The sequence below is a fragment of the Pygocentrus nattereri genome, chromosome 15, assembly GCF_015220715.1.
Source record: "Pygocentrus nattereri isolate fPygNat1 chromosome 15, fPygNat1.pri, whole genome shotgun sequence".
NCBI classification, from domain to species: Eukaryota; Metazoa; Chordata; class Actinopteri; order Characiformes; family Serrasalmidae; genus Pygocentrus; species Pygocentrus nattereri.
Window position 1 is genome coordinate 2,847,673 of NC_051225.1, and position 15,000 is coordinate 2,862,672.

Here is a 15,000-nt window from a genome sequence, read left to right on the forward strand (position 1 = left end):
ACAGACTAATAACTGATTAACGCTGCACCACTGAGGTAAATAAATATGCAAGTACAACAAATTTTATGAAACACTTTACAATGCCCTTCAGAATTATTAGCCCCCTGGATGGGGATGAGTAAAGAAACCCCTGACCCTCAGTCTCAACCATGCAGGCCACTGTAGTCGTTCACCAAATCCAATGTAATTCCCTAGTAATAAAGACTAAATCTCACTTAATCACTTTAATATTACTTGCGTTACATCTTTCCGCTTAAATTACGGTGTCTTTCCTACTGTACCGGGAAACGAAGAGGGTTTGACTAACCTGCCCCCCGAGCAGCTTCATCAGCGGCTGGAGCTCACTGAACAGATCATAGCCTTGGTGGAAGAATGTCAGGTGGGCGTACATGAAGGACAACATCTAGAGGAGGATACACAAGTGGCATGAATGAACACAAACAGGTTTATATGACGACGGGTCTTCATGAATGATCTCAACACAGAACAGTAAGAGGAGTGGGAGAGATACACTTGCCGATTTCAGGATTTCTGACCGTCTCTTGGACTGTAGAACATTGATCTGCAGGGGAGGAGAAAGGGGATTAAAAGTGGGAAGACAGCAGCTACAGTGGAACTTTGTTAAGCAGAAGATGATCACGCATCACTGGAGCTTCAGAACTGAAAGCGGTTACGTCCGTCATGTGAGCGGAGGGGAAAACTCAAGTTTGAAATAAACTGTGGTCAGACATGACGACATTTATTCAAGCTAGAAAATGAAAGTGGCAGATCACAAGGGCAGAGGGGTAAATCCACCTTAAATCACTGATGCTGACAGGACATTCGCTTAAGAGGTCCAGGTACAGCATTTGTGTAGCTTGTCTGAATTTTTTTACAGGATCATTTTCCAACCTCTCTTTATCTTTTAGAATCCAACAGGCTGTTTTTGCTGCTTTGCCTTTGCATTGATACACCGGTCAGGCACAACATGATGACCATCAGCTCCACTTACTGTATAGCTGCACTCTGTAGTTCTACAGTTACAGACTGTAGTCCATCTGTTTCTCTGATACTCTGTTACCCTGTTCTTCAGTGGTCAGGACCCCCATGGACCCTCACAGAGTAGGTACTATTTGGGTGGTGGATCATTCTCAGCACTGCAGTAACACTGACGTGGTGGTGGTGTGTTAGTGTGTGTTGTGCTGGTCTGAGTGGATCAGACACAGCAGTGCTGCTGGAGTTTTTAAACGCTGTGTCCACTCACTGTCCACTCTATTAGACACTCCTACCGCATCTGTCCACCTTGTAGATGTAAAGTCAGAGACGACAGCTCATCTGCTGCTGCACAGTTTGTGTTGGTCATCGTCTAGTCCTTCATCAGTGGTCACAGGACACTGATGGCTGGATATTTTTGGTTGGTGGACTGTTCTCAGTCCAGCAGCGCATGGAGGTGTTTAACAACTCCAGCAGCACTGCTGTGGCTGTTGAAAACGTTGGATACGGGCCCTTTAAGTAAATCTGAAGGCCTTCAGTAGTTTCACACAAAACCCATAAACCAGTCTGCACTGACCATATCAGCGCACTGACCATATCAGCGCAATACCCTTTTTTCTAAGCCACAACAGAAAGTGAAGATTTCTCTTCGAGGTATACGTTGTTCTCGTGTGCTGCCACCAGGGGGAGTATGTCAGTCTAACTGCAGTACTGAAGCTGTGCTCTTACAGCAGCAGATGAGTGGAGATGAGCAGCTCTCCTGACAGAGCCTGGCTAATTAACTCTGCAGGCTGTTCCACGCCATTTGAGCGTCAGGTCAACACAAGGCAATTATATAAAATAGCCATGAGTTACAGCCGATTATATAAACTGACCACTGCATATTACGCCACTGCTGTCAGAACAAACCTTTTAATTACACTTTTTCACTTTCATTTGAAAAAGCCAGCTGCCCTTTTGTACCGTGTTATAACGTTGTGATGAATTTACCCATAAATAAAAGAATTGACTCACGCTGAATGAAAATAATTGACTTCGTTCAATTAATCAAAACAAATGAAGTCTTAAGCACCTTATTTAATGCAGTTAATCTGGGCAATCACTACTGACTGTACTAATGTTATTTGTAATACAGTTCATTGTTATATCTAATAAATACTGTAGTGAGCAAATAAATGCTTCTTGCCCAGACAAACAGCTGGTTAACTGTAATTTTCTCACATATATACAACATATGCCATCACTTAAAGAGAAGTGTGTGTGTCCGAGATGATCATTGTGTAATATATAGCTGTTAATGCCTCTTCCTCTTCTGACTCAACCAGTCGTGATGCATTGCACAATACAGAGACGCACACTGGTGGACACCGCAGGATGGAAAACTCTCAAAGGTCCATGAATAATGAACACTATACACATTGCAGCAAAGCAAGTGATTACATCTTTATTACTATACACATATTTATACACATGTATACACACATACAGGTGCTGGTCATAATTCAAAAAGTGAAGCTTGTATATTATACTCATTCATTACACACAGACTGATTTATTTCAAGTGTTTATTTCTTTTAATATGATGATTATAACTGACAACGAATGAAAACCCCAAATTCAGTATCTCAGAAAATTAGAATATTAGTTAAGACCAATACAAAAAAAGGAGTTTTAGAAATGCTGGCCAGCTGAAAAGTATGACCTATTGCAGTCATTCAGGCAAAAGGAGCCCCGACTAAGTATTAAATGCTGTACATGCTTATACTTTTCAGCTGGCCAGCATTTCTAAAACTCCTTTTTTTGTATTGGTCTTAACTAATATTCTAATTTTCTGAGATACTGAATTTGGGGTTTTCATTCGTTGTCAGTTATAATCATCATATTAAAAGAAATAAACACTTGAAATAAATCAGTCTGTGTGTAATGAATGAGTATAATATACGAGTTTCACTTTTTGAATTGAATTACTGAAATAAATCAACTTTTTCATATTCTAATTTTATGACCAGCACCTATATGTGTGTGTATGTGTGTGTGTGTGTGTGTGTGTGTGTGTGTGTGTGTGTGTGTGTGTGTGTGCGTGTGTTAAATAAAGATGTAATTACTCGATCTACTGTATTTTGATATATAGCTGTTGTCTAAAAAAAAAAAAAAACTTTGTCTCTCCAAAATAGTTACTTTACAGGAGACTTTAAATGTAAGTCAATGGAACCTTTTGGAGTACTTTTCAAGTCATTTTAGGTCAGTTTTTATGGCATTCTTTGTGAAATTCACATACAGTGTAAAGGTTAACAAGTATTTTCAAATTATGTCAAAAACTGAAAAATGGACATACAAGGTTTTTGTCCGACAACAGCAATATATATATATATATATATATATATATATATATATATACACATATATAAACAATTAGAGAAAATGCCTCCTTCTGCATTCTTTTTCATACACAAAACAACTGAGAACTTTAGTGGATTCATGTTACTTTAATATTCACCCATTTTTTCCTTTATGAATTTAAAATGGCAGTTTAGCCCATTATAAAGCATTATATAATTATATAATGCTATCTATATTTGTGACTTTGGCCAACAGAAATGTGCTAGTATGGTTTGTGTGTTCGTTTAGCCCACCGAGACCAATAAGGATCGAAAAATGACAATTTTGCTGAATTCAAATTAATGAAGAGCATCAAAACCATGAAATGACACACAGTACCGAAAGTCCAGAACACAGAGAAACTGCATAAAACTTGGATTTTGTCTGTATTTCTGTCCATGTCTATAGATAACAGTGTTACACTCTCAGAAAGTCCATTAGAGACCGTATATGATAGTATATGATAGTTTATGCATGCAGTTAGCACCATGCTAACTGGTGGGGTATCAGCTTCCATTGATTAGATACTCCAGCCTTGTAGCTCCAGTGTGAAACCGTAAAAGCAAACTTCAGACACCTCATCTTGGCTGATCGACTACTTCTGCTGCAAAATATCAAAACTAAGAGTATCAAAACTAAGAAATGAGCCTAAGGTCACCATGCTGGTCTAGAGGGCTATAAAGCCCCCCAGCACTGGGCTGTGGAGCAGTGGAGCAGTGGAGCTGCGTTCTCTGGAGTGATGGAGCTCCATCCAACACCTTTGGGATGAGTTGGAGTGATCAAGAACTGACCATCCAACATCAGTACCTGACCTCACTAATGCTCCATCAGATCCTCACAGCAATTTTCAACACCTAGTGTAAAGCCTTCCCAGAAGAGGCTGTTACTGCAGCAAAGAGGGACAAACTCACTATTAATACCCTTCGTTTCAGAAGAAAAGCTGGACGGTCCACAAACGTCTGGATGTGAATTGGTGTACATCACTGTAACGTTCAGCCCGTCTCAAACATACCTGTCCTGCTAAATAAGCTCAGGAGTGCTCACCTGGAGAACGTAGTCCAGGACGATATGACGGAAGCACTTGCGTGTTGCGGTGAGGATATAGGAGGCCTCCTCCACTTCGTGCTGCTTGTTACGTGGTGCCTGAGCATTCCTGATCAGCGCAGCTTCCTTCTCCTCACTCACTTTATCAAACTGCTTCTTCGCCTCCTTAAACTTCCGCAGGTCCCTGTGGGTCACAGAGAAATGCCACAGCTGCTAAACAAAGCCTGCGTTACTAAACCAAAGCAACAAAAGGTCGTGCAGCCCTATACGCACAACTTTGCATGGCAAAACTTCTATTGCAGAATTAAAGTGACATTTTTGTAAAACAGAGCTACATTTTTCCAGCCTTACCCCAGACGGAGCTGAGCTGGCAGAACTGCACCAGCCGTCAAAGTCTGTGACTTAAAGAACGTTATGGCTTTGAAAGATTAAGCACTTTTAAGTAGTTTAATTCGTTCGTGGGACTCCAAAACAGACAGAAACTGCATAAAACTCTTTGTTTAACCCACTAAAAGTAATAAATATCGAAAAATCGGCCAATTTGGCTGCAAAGAATCATTCAATTCAATTCAAAATAATGAAAAGCATCAAAACTATGAAATGACACACAAGGAATTATATAGTACCGAAAGTCCAAAACTTGGATACTGTCTGCATTTCTGTCCGTGTTTATAGATGACAGTGCGTTAGTGTCAGAAAGTCCATCAGAGACTGCCGAAGCAAGTATGTGGTGGTTTACACCAGCCTAGTAGCTCCAGGGTGAAACCATAAAAGCGAACTTCAGACACCTCATCTTGGCTCAGGGTCCCCATTTGGGGTAAGAGGGAAGCTTTAAATGCGACTTTTCCCCAAAATACTCCTTTAGTTTTTCATTACTGCGATATTTATTTGCATAAATAAATAAATAAATAAATAAATAGCGGCATGCAGGTGCAATAACTCTCACGTTTGGGGTTACTTACTCTTTCACAAACGTCTGAAGCTGTGACTTTATTGAGCGCTGTGCTTGTTCAAATAAAATCTGCAAATGGAAAGAATTAGGTCAGAGCAGCTGGCACTTCTGTCCCACACGAGAAGTAAACAACATTTACAATGACTGAATCAGTGCAAGAGGGTCACGTCCAGAGTTAATCTGGGAAAAAGTGATGCCCAAGTTGGTCAAAGAACTATGTGAGTAATGTGTGTTTGTTTGGTGTTTTAACCCAATAAGAGAGAGTGTGTGTGTGTGTGTGTGTGTGTGTGTGTGTGTGTGTGTGAGAGTGAGACAAACCACACTCAGCGCTTTAAGATCATGTGTTCTGTTCCACTCAATGAGGACTTTAACCGCAGGTCAGCTGATTTTACTGCAGCTCTCAACTCTGACTCACTGCTTTCCAGAGCAAACTCTGCTCTCTGCACACACACGGCTGGACGTGGGCGTCAATCCCAAGGCCCATATGTATTACATACATGCAAGTACGTACTTATGTGTGCTGATGTACTCCACGTGTATTATTGTTTATGTAATTATCTATATGTAATACTAACGTCTCATATGTATTATATACATGCAAATATACGTAACAATGTCCTATATGTATTATTATATATGTCTATATGTTATAATATGCCGTACACATATTACACACATGTAATGGAGTAGTAATACCCTCTCACACTCTCTCACACACACTCTCCCTTTTAATCTCACACACACCCTAAGTGTGTTTCTCTTACTGCATGGTAGTTGATCATTTCCTGTAGACTCTCTGCAAACTTGGTCAGACTGGACTGTAGAGGGACAAACACACAGTGTTAGGATTCACACAAACAGAACTACAACACAACACACACTGTCTGTCCACCATCCAGTGAGATCCAGCTAAAAGCCCTACCTTGAGATTTTTCTCTAATTTCTTAGGAAACTGTATCCCTTTGTTGTGATGTCACCACTCAAAGCAAACTTCACATAAATCTACATTTCGGTCAATCGAGCGGTGCTGTGTTTCTTATTTAGCTGCTAAGCTTGCCCAAAACTGAATCCACCCAAAGGGTCAGAACAGCTGCATGCAGAAGTTTGAACACCCCCAGACCAGTGATACGTTTTGTTGAGCTTCTAAGCGAAAATGTTAAAATGTGTGTCTAAAGGGAGCAAAACGGAAAATACGGCATTTTATGGAGATTTTGTGCAATTTCTATTTATTTGCCTAGGTAAAGATATCGCTGTGGTCGGAAACAAAACCTCGTACCTCCATTTTTGACGTTTTTCAGTTTGACATAATTTGAAAGTACATGTTTCTCTTGACATGGTGTTTACATTTCATGATGAAAGGACCACCAGAGATAGCCCAAATTGACTTGGAAAGTCTGGTTCTATCGACTTACATTAAAAGTAAATTTATATATTTATATATGGTAACTTGTCTTCACACGCATATGAACTTGAGTGACATCCCATTTTCAATCCATAGGGTTTAATAGGATGTCGGCCCACCCTTTGCAGCTATAACAGCTTCAGCTCTTCTGGGAAGGCTTTCCACAAGGATTAGGAGTGTTTATGGGAATTTCTGACCGTTCTTCCAGAAGCGCATTTGTGAGGTCAGACACTGATGTTGGACGAGAAGGCCTGGCTCACAGTCTCCGCTCTAATTCAGCCCAAAGGTGTTCTATGGGGTTGAGGTCAGGACTTTGTGCAGGCCAGTCAAGTTCTTCCACCAAACTTTACACTCAGCATAATGCAGTTAGTCAAGTACCGTCTCCTGGCAACCGCCAAACGCAGACTCGTCCATCAGATTTCCAGATGGAGAAGCGTGGTTGGTCACTCCAGAGAACATGTCTCCACTGCTCTAGAGTCCAGTGGCGGCGCTTTACACCACTGCATTCCACGCTTTGCATTGCGCTTGGTGATGTAAGGCTTGGATGCAGCTGCTCAGCCATGGAAACCCATTCCATGAAGCTCTCTACGATGTTCTTGAGCTGATCTGAAGGCCACATGAAGTTTGGAGGTCTGTAGTGATTGACTCTGCAGAAAGTCGGTGACCTCTGCGCACTATGACCCTCAGCATCCGCTGACCGCTCTGTCATTTTACGTGGCCGACCATTTCGTGGCTGAGTTGCTGTCGTTCCCAATCGCTTCCACTTTGTTATAATCCCACCGACAGTGGACTGTGGAATATTTAGAAGTGAGGAAATTTCACGACTGGACTTGCTGCACAGGTGTCGTCCGATCACGGCACCACGCTGGAATTCACTGAGCTCCTGAGAGCGACCCATTCTTTCACTAATGCCTGTAGAAGCAGTCTGCAGGCCGAGGGGCTCGGCTTTATACACCTGTGGCCATGGAAGTGACTGGAACACCTGAATTCAGTGATTTGGATGGGGGAGTGGATACACAACACACATATATATCAGTTTTAGCTTATATTGCTCTAAGCTACCATTTAATTTGATCTATACCACACTATAATAGCAAAACTAAAACATTACTATGAGAATGTAAAAAGAAGGTTGGGTGTCCCCAAACTTTTGACCGGCAGCGCATCACAGCCAGGAGTGACCTAACAGACTAGCAGCCAGCAGCGGAAAACAGTTCTGAATCATAAAGGCCTTGGATTCTTGTTGCTGATGTACGGGGAAAGGCTCTGCTGGTTTACGCAGCTCAGTTACAATGGATCACATTCACAATGAAGCTTTTACAGCAAAGGCATTCTTTCTGAACGCAACATCTCAGGGGAGAAGCAGTCAAGGAAACACGCAGACGGGAATGCTGGAGGCAGCTGTGTGAGAATCTCTAACACAAACACCAAACATCTACTCACAGCAGGAGGCTGGAACACAGAGCTGCACGATACAGAGCAATGTGGAGATTATACTGCTACAGACTGCTATTATTCCAATAACTCACCAAAAACACATTAGTGAATCCTCGAGGAAGTTCAAGTCTGACCTACATTATTTTTTAACAAAATTATTTACGCTGATGGAGCAGGTGACTGCCCCGATTCATCAAAACACACAGTAAAACACTGTGACTGGTTAGATGGCTAATTTGTTTACACTGATGGACAGTAACTGAGTAACTGAGTAAATGTAATTAGTTTCTGTACTTTAGTATTTTTGGTGTATCTGTACTGAAGTTTCTCCGTTCTGGGGACTTTCTCCTTTCACTCCACTACAGTTCAGAGTCTAATATCCGACTTTTTCCTCCTACATTTTGAGAAATCTGTCGTTCCTTTTGGTTTCTGTGTGTATAAAAACGTCACATGTCAAAACGAAAGAAGCGCAAAGCCAGAGCACCAATCAGGGCCCAGCGGTCACTTTGTTTAGAGCTGGTTTTGACCTGTTGGTCATACCGACCCAGTGCAGCACGCGGTTCGACGTCAGCGCAGCAGCGTAAAACTTTGGGAGAGTCTGTTCAACATAAATGATGAACTAACCTAACTTTGTGTAAATAGAGCTCAATATAGAAATATGTCCACATATGCAGTCGAGACTGACGCGGCTTTTTTCTGAATTTCTACAAACACCATTTCATTTTATAGTAAATGAGTTTGGGCTGGTTTATGTTTATGAACAGACGCCTACAGATCAACATAGTAAAGGAGCTCATCTGTGATCCTGAGTTTAAAGCCAGTTTTTATTCAACTTAAACTTGGAACTAAGTTGTAAATAAATCTGAACCTGGAACTTTGCTTGTGTGTAAAAAGTGATTTCAGAGCCACTCGGTTCTCCCTGATGGAAACTGTTTACCTTCAGTGTTTTGTGCTTCTGATCATTTTAATAGACGTCAGCGTCACTAATTAATGACGTTCTATTAAAAGACTGGTTTACCAAGAGAGACGCTGGAGGACTTTCACCTGAAATGAGTTCATGAAGCCAGTCTGGTTATAAAAATGATAACAGGACATCAGAGCCAGAAATATTATTATTAATATGAAATATTAACATGTATTTTAACAGCCTTTAATAAACTTAGAAATATTACATGCTTTTTTTGTGTACTAAGCGCATGAACATTGTGTTGGAGATCCCATCTAGATTTCCAGACTTTACTCCGATCTCAGAAATCGGAGTGTGCCGTTCACATGACCATTTAAATAATCACTGTATAATAATAACTGTAGAAATCATACGCTGATCAGATTATAATGCATGGAAAAGCACTCAATGTTGCTGCAATGTAAAGTGTCAAATCTGTCTGACAGGTTTTTGTGTTACTGTGTCAGTGAAATATTCATAATGAAAGTGGTATAATCACAATATTAATCAGTAATAATCATCACGCTGTTGCATCACTGCTTTATCAGTACTGCGGCGGCGGACATTTAAAAGCATCATACCGAGCAGCTCGGCTGGAGAACGCACTCCCCAGAAACGCTGCTGCGTCAGCGATGAGCAGCGTTCCTTCCTCACTCTTCATCACTATCACTCCTGCAAGGTCACTCACCTCAATGGCCTCGTCTTTGGCCGACTGCTGGACTAACTCCCGGATGCCGTTCACAAACTGCCCGTTTGCTGTATTCTTTCTCTCACTGTCTCACTCTCTCACGATCACGCTCTCGCTCACTCTTTCACTATCACTCTCCCTTTCAATCTCTCACTCTCTTTCTCCATCACAATCACTCTCTCACTCTCTCACTCACTCACTGTCACACTCATTCATTCCCTCTCTGTCTCACCGTCACACTCTCTCTCACTCTCTGTCCCTCTCTCACTCTGTCTCACCGTCACACTCTCTCTCTCTCTCACTCCATCACACTCACTCTCTCTCACTCACTCCCTCTCTGTCTCATTGTCACATTCTATCTCTCTCTCTCTCACACACGCTGTCCCTCTCTCATTCATTCTCACTCACTCTCTTACTATCACGCTCTCACTCACTCTCTCACTATCACTCTCCCTTTCAATCTCTCACTCTCTTTCTCCGTCACACACACTCTCTCACCTACTCTGTCTCTCACTCACTCTCTCACTGTGTCACACTCACTCACTCCCTCTCTGTCTCACCGTCACACTCTCTCTCACTCTGTTTCACTGTCACACTCTCTCTCTCACGCACGCTGTCCCTCTCTCTCTCTCTCTCACACTCTCTCTCTCACACTGTCTCCCTCTCACTCACTCTCTCTCCGTCCCTCTCTCTGCCTCACTGTCACACTCTCTCTCTCTGTGATGAGCAGCATTCTTCATCCTTCATCGTTATCACTCCCGCAAGGTCACTCACCTCAACCACCTCATCTTTGGCCGACTGCTGCGCCAACTCCTGGATGCCGTTCGCAAACTGCCGGTTTGCTGTGTTGTAGGCCTTTCCAGCGTCGATCATTCCGATGCACAGCTTCACCAGCTGCACCACACAAGAGGAGGGTGAGTAAAACTGAACTATCTATAAAGAACATCTGCAGAAAACATCTTCAATTTCAGCTTTACACAAAAACAATGCTCAGCACCTTCTGTGCTGAAAGAACTGATTACATTGATCAAAACTAAACAAAGAACAAGCTGACGGAGATGATGACGCGACTTCTGTCTCATTAATATTTATTATTATTTATTGTGTACGGTTCCCTTTAGCGTAGAACCATAAACACTCAAAGAAAACACAGAGAAGTGACAGAGAATGTGCTACAGGTGGTTCTGCACGACACCTTCTGGAAAACGGCCCAATAGAGCACCGAAAAGGGTTTCACTACATAGAACCATTTTCACAAAGGTTCTCTATTGAACCATCTACAACACATTATCAATGTGAAAAAAAAACTTTTCAGGATGCAAAGAACCCTTTAATCATGCAAGTGGTTCTTTAGTAAAGAAAATGGTTCCATAGAGAACCATGAACCCTCAAAACCTTTTGCATGGTTAAATGGTTCTTTGCATCATGAAAAGGTTCTTTGAATGGGTGGCGAATGAGCTGTAAATGGTTCTATATAGAACCTTTTTGAAAAGGGTTCTTCTATTGTTCTTCTAAGATACAACCTTGTTGCGGTAGAAGAACCCTTTCTGGTGCTATACAGAACCCTTTTCAAAAAGGTTTATATTCTTTGTCCACCAATCTGAAGAACCCTTTCACAATGCAAAGAACCCTTTAATCATGCAAGTGGTTCTTCAGTAAAGAAAATGGTTCTGTACAGAACCATGAACCCTCAAAAACCTTTTGCATCATGAAAATGTTCTTCGGCTGGATGGCAAATGAGCTGTACATGGTTTTACATAGAACCTTTTAGAGAAGGGTTCTCCTACTGTCATGAGACAAGCTTGTTACAGTAGAAGAAGAACCCTTTTTGGGTTCTGTATACCCTTTTCAAAAAAGGTTTTATATTCTTACTCCACCAATCTCAAGAACCCTTCCACAATGCAAAGAATCCTTTAATCGTGCAAATGGTTCTATATAGGACCATTTGCTTTACAGAAGAACCCTTGAAGAACCATATCTTTAAAGGGTGTGGTACATAAACTCCAACATGCTTTGAACTACTTGCTGTGTTTTAATGGGATTTCTGTGAATGTGTGAAAACCAGTCTGGGTCCAGGGTCTTCGAGAGAGTAGAGAGAGTGTTTAGTGTGATGCTCGCTCTACCATTTGAGAACCGCCTTCGCGCTGAGATGCTTTTGGGGAAATCCAGCCCAAGTGGTTTGTTAAAATAGAAGAAAACACTTCAAGGCAAGAGGCCACTCGAGCCACAGGCTCTGCAGCTTTTTAAAAACGTTTTAAAAAGGTTTGTGGGCAGCAGCGTTGGGCAGTAAGAGATGGCAACTCATGCTTGACGCTCCAGCCCAGAAGTGAAGAACCACATTTCAGACACCAAATCTTGTCTCGTCTACATTTGGCTTAAGGGGGAACCTATGTACATTTAAAAAAATTCACCCAACTATCACTAGCAGACCAAAGCAGCGTCGCACATGTGTGTGCAAAACGTTTTTGACTTGTTCCTGAGCTACAGGGCAGTGGTTGAGATCTTCCCTCTGAAATGAGACCCTCTAATAACAGAGCATCACTTCATTAACAGCTACCAGCGCCGCTCTGTAGGCGACCCGGCCCGTCTGCAGGGACAGCAGAGGAGGGGAAAGTTCAGCTCCTCACTGCTGGGCTTTAGTTACATTTAGGGATCAGACGCCTTCAAAGAGGGGGGCAGTTATTTATTATCACCCCCCCTAATTCTTCAGTGATGTGAAGCTGAAGTCAGAGATTCTCCAGATTCTTGTTAGAATTTTCCAGTTCCACCTTAAATGGAGCAGCAGTTACATTCTGGCGCTTCAGGCCTCAGAACTGCTGGACTATTTAAGGCGGAATGGGAAAATTAGCCAGCTAACTACCAAGATGTTAGCGTACTATTAGTGATTCTTTATGCTGGTTATGAATAAAACCACCATAATTCACTGAAACTACATTAAACTAAGATAAAACAATGTTTATTGTGATTTTTTAACAGAGAGAATTCTCATGTTTGTGGGTTTCTTTGGTCTCTTGTGCTCCGTCTTGACGGTTTTTCTGTTTCTCTCATATCTCTGTGTTTGGAGTCTCTGAAAAACCTCCGTTTGGAGGGTCAAGTAGCCCCAACACTTCACCCCTCTGTCTCAACAGGAATCAGGACACCCTACACCTAGACAAGAACACGCAAAACACAGGGCAAAGGGCTCAGTGGTAGGGGCAGGGGGTGAAATGGGACTGGGCCTTTAACTACAAATTTACAGGCATTCTTCTTCAATTTTGGTAAAAATAAAAATCAGAAGTCTTATGTGACCAATGATAAAATTTTGCATGACAAAAACTTTTAGCCATATGGTACGAGTTAAAACTTCAGGCACCAAAACGTCTCGTCTGATCAACTACATTTGGAGTAAGAGGAAGGGAAATATGGGTAAATCACGTCTTTTAAAAACCAAACTATTCCTTTAACGACTGAGCAGAAATTCAAAACACTTTTTTATTTAAGAGAAAGGTTCGGTTCAAACCAGCCTTCCAAGATGGAGTCCATGGTTGAAGTTAAGGCTCCATCATAAACCTTCTTTGGTGTACACTAATCAAATTAGAGTAAAGTCGGGGATGAAGGAATGCAGATGTAATGTAGAGTAAAGATACACTTTCAAACGACTGAAGGCTTCAGACACCAAACAACTGCCTACAATGACTGACCTACAGTGACTGCCCACAGTTTCTGACTACAGTCACTGCCCACAATCACTGCCCAGTCTCTGACTACAGTCACTGGCTACAGTCACCGCCTACAGTCTCTGCCCACAGTCACCGCCTACAGTCTCTGCCCACAGTCACTGGCTACAGTCACTGCCTACAGTCTCTGCCCAGTCACCACCTACAGTCTCTGCCCACAGTGACCGACTACAGTCACTGCCCACGGTGACCGACTACAGTCACTGCCCACGGTTACCGACTACAGTCACTGCCCGCAGTTACCGACTACAGTCACTGCCCGCGGTTACCGACTACAGTCACTGCCCGCGGTTACCGACTACAGTCACTGCCCGCAGTTACCGACTACAGTCACTGCCCATGGTGACCGACTACAGTCACTGCCCGCAGTTACTGACTACAGTCACTGTCCACAATCACTGCCGACAACAACTGACTGCAGTCACCGCCTACAGTCTCTGCCCACAGTGACAGACTACAGTCTCTGCCCAGTCACCACCTACAGTCTCTGCCCACGATGACCGACTACAGTCACTGCCCACGGTGACCGACTACAGTCACTGCCCACGGTGACCGACTAAAGGCACTACCCACGGTGACCGACTACAGTCACTGCCCACAATCACTGCCGACAACAACTGACTGCAGTCACCGCCTACAGTCTCTGCCCACAGTGACAGACTACAGTCTCTGCCCAGTCACCACCTACAGTCTCTGCCCACGATGACCGACTACAGTCACTGCCCACGGTGACCGACTACAGTCACTGCCCACGGTGACCGACTAAAGGCACTACCCACGGTGACCGACTACAGTCACTGCCCACAATCACTGCCGACAACAACTGACTGCAGTCACTGCCTACAGTCACTGGGTACAGTCACCGCCTACAGTGACTGACTACAATCACTGACTATGGTTAAGGTTAATGAATGACTACCACTGACTACAACTGGGGTTAAAGGGGGAAAGTGTGTAAACCTACTACTCTTAAATTCCTGAGTGGCTGTTGTTGTGAGAGGGTTTTATGTGGCTCTGCAGGGCTGGTGCTCTGTCTGCAGCAGTCTGTGTGGGAGAGGTGTTGGGCTTTCTGAGAGACGTTGCTCTGCTGAACTCCTGAAGGCCTGAGAGAATATCCTCCCGTAGCACGAGAGGGAAGTGACACCAGTGTGGCGTGAGTCACTCAGGGTGGGACTCAAAATACTCCAAACAATGCCCTGGAGTTTTTCATGAAGCAGGATTTCTCAGTGAAGCTGGTGAACTGCAGCCTAAAGTGCGGCCTGTCCCGTAATAAACCCCCCTTACCTCTTCTTCTATAACACCAGGCTGAGGTTTTCTAGCTAATTAACAAAATCCTGCTTCTCTCCCTCTCTCTTCCTCTCTCTTTCTCTCTCTCTCTCTTTCTCCCTTTCTCTCTCTCTCCTTCTCCCTCTCTCTTTCTCTCTTTTTCTCTTTCTCTCTCCCTCTTTCTCTTTCTCTCCCTTT

General features: G+C 43.0%; 1 protein-coding gene across 6 annotated transcripts in view; it reads right to left on the reverse strand.

Moving 5' to 3' along the window:
- The window catches only part of LOC108430250 (arf-GAP with coiled-coil, ANK repeat and PH domain-containing protein 2), an 88,092-nt gene that overhangs the window by 48,558 nt on the left and 24,534 nt on the right, over positions 1 to 15,000 (reverse strand). For all 6 annotated transcript variants that reach the window (XM_017702622.2, XM_017702618.2, XM_017702621.2 and 3 more), the window contains exons 3-8: positions 10,595 to 10,714; positions 6,112 to 6,165; positions 5,358 to 5,416; positions 4,396 to 4,579; positions 518 to 562; positions 308 to 403 (exon numbers count right to left, since the gene is read on the reverse strand). In XM_017702622.2, coding sequence (XP_017558111.1) covers positions 308 to 403; positions 518 to 562; positions 4,396 to 4,579; positions 5,358 to 5,416; positions 6,112 to 6,165; positions 10,595 to 10,714 — 558 coding nt within the window. The remainder of the gene's footprint in view (positions 1 to 307; positions 404 to 517; positions 563 to 4,395; positions 4,580 to 5,357; positions 5,417 to 6,111; positions 6,166 to 10,594; positions 10,715 to 15,000) is intronic.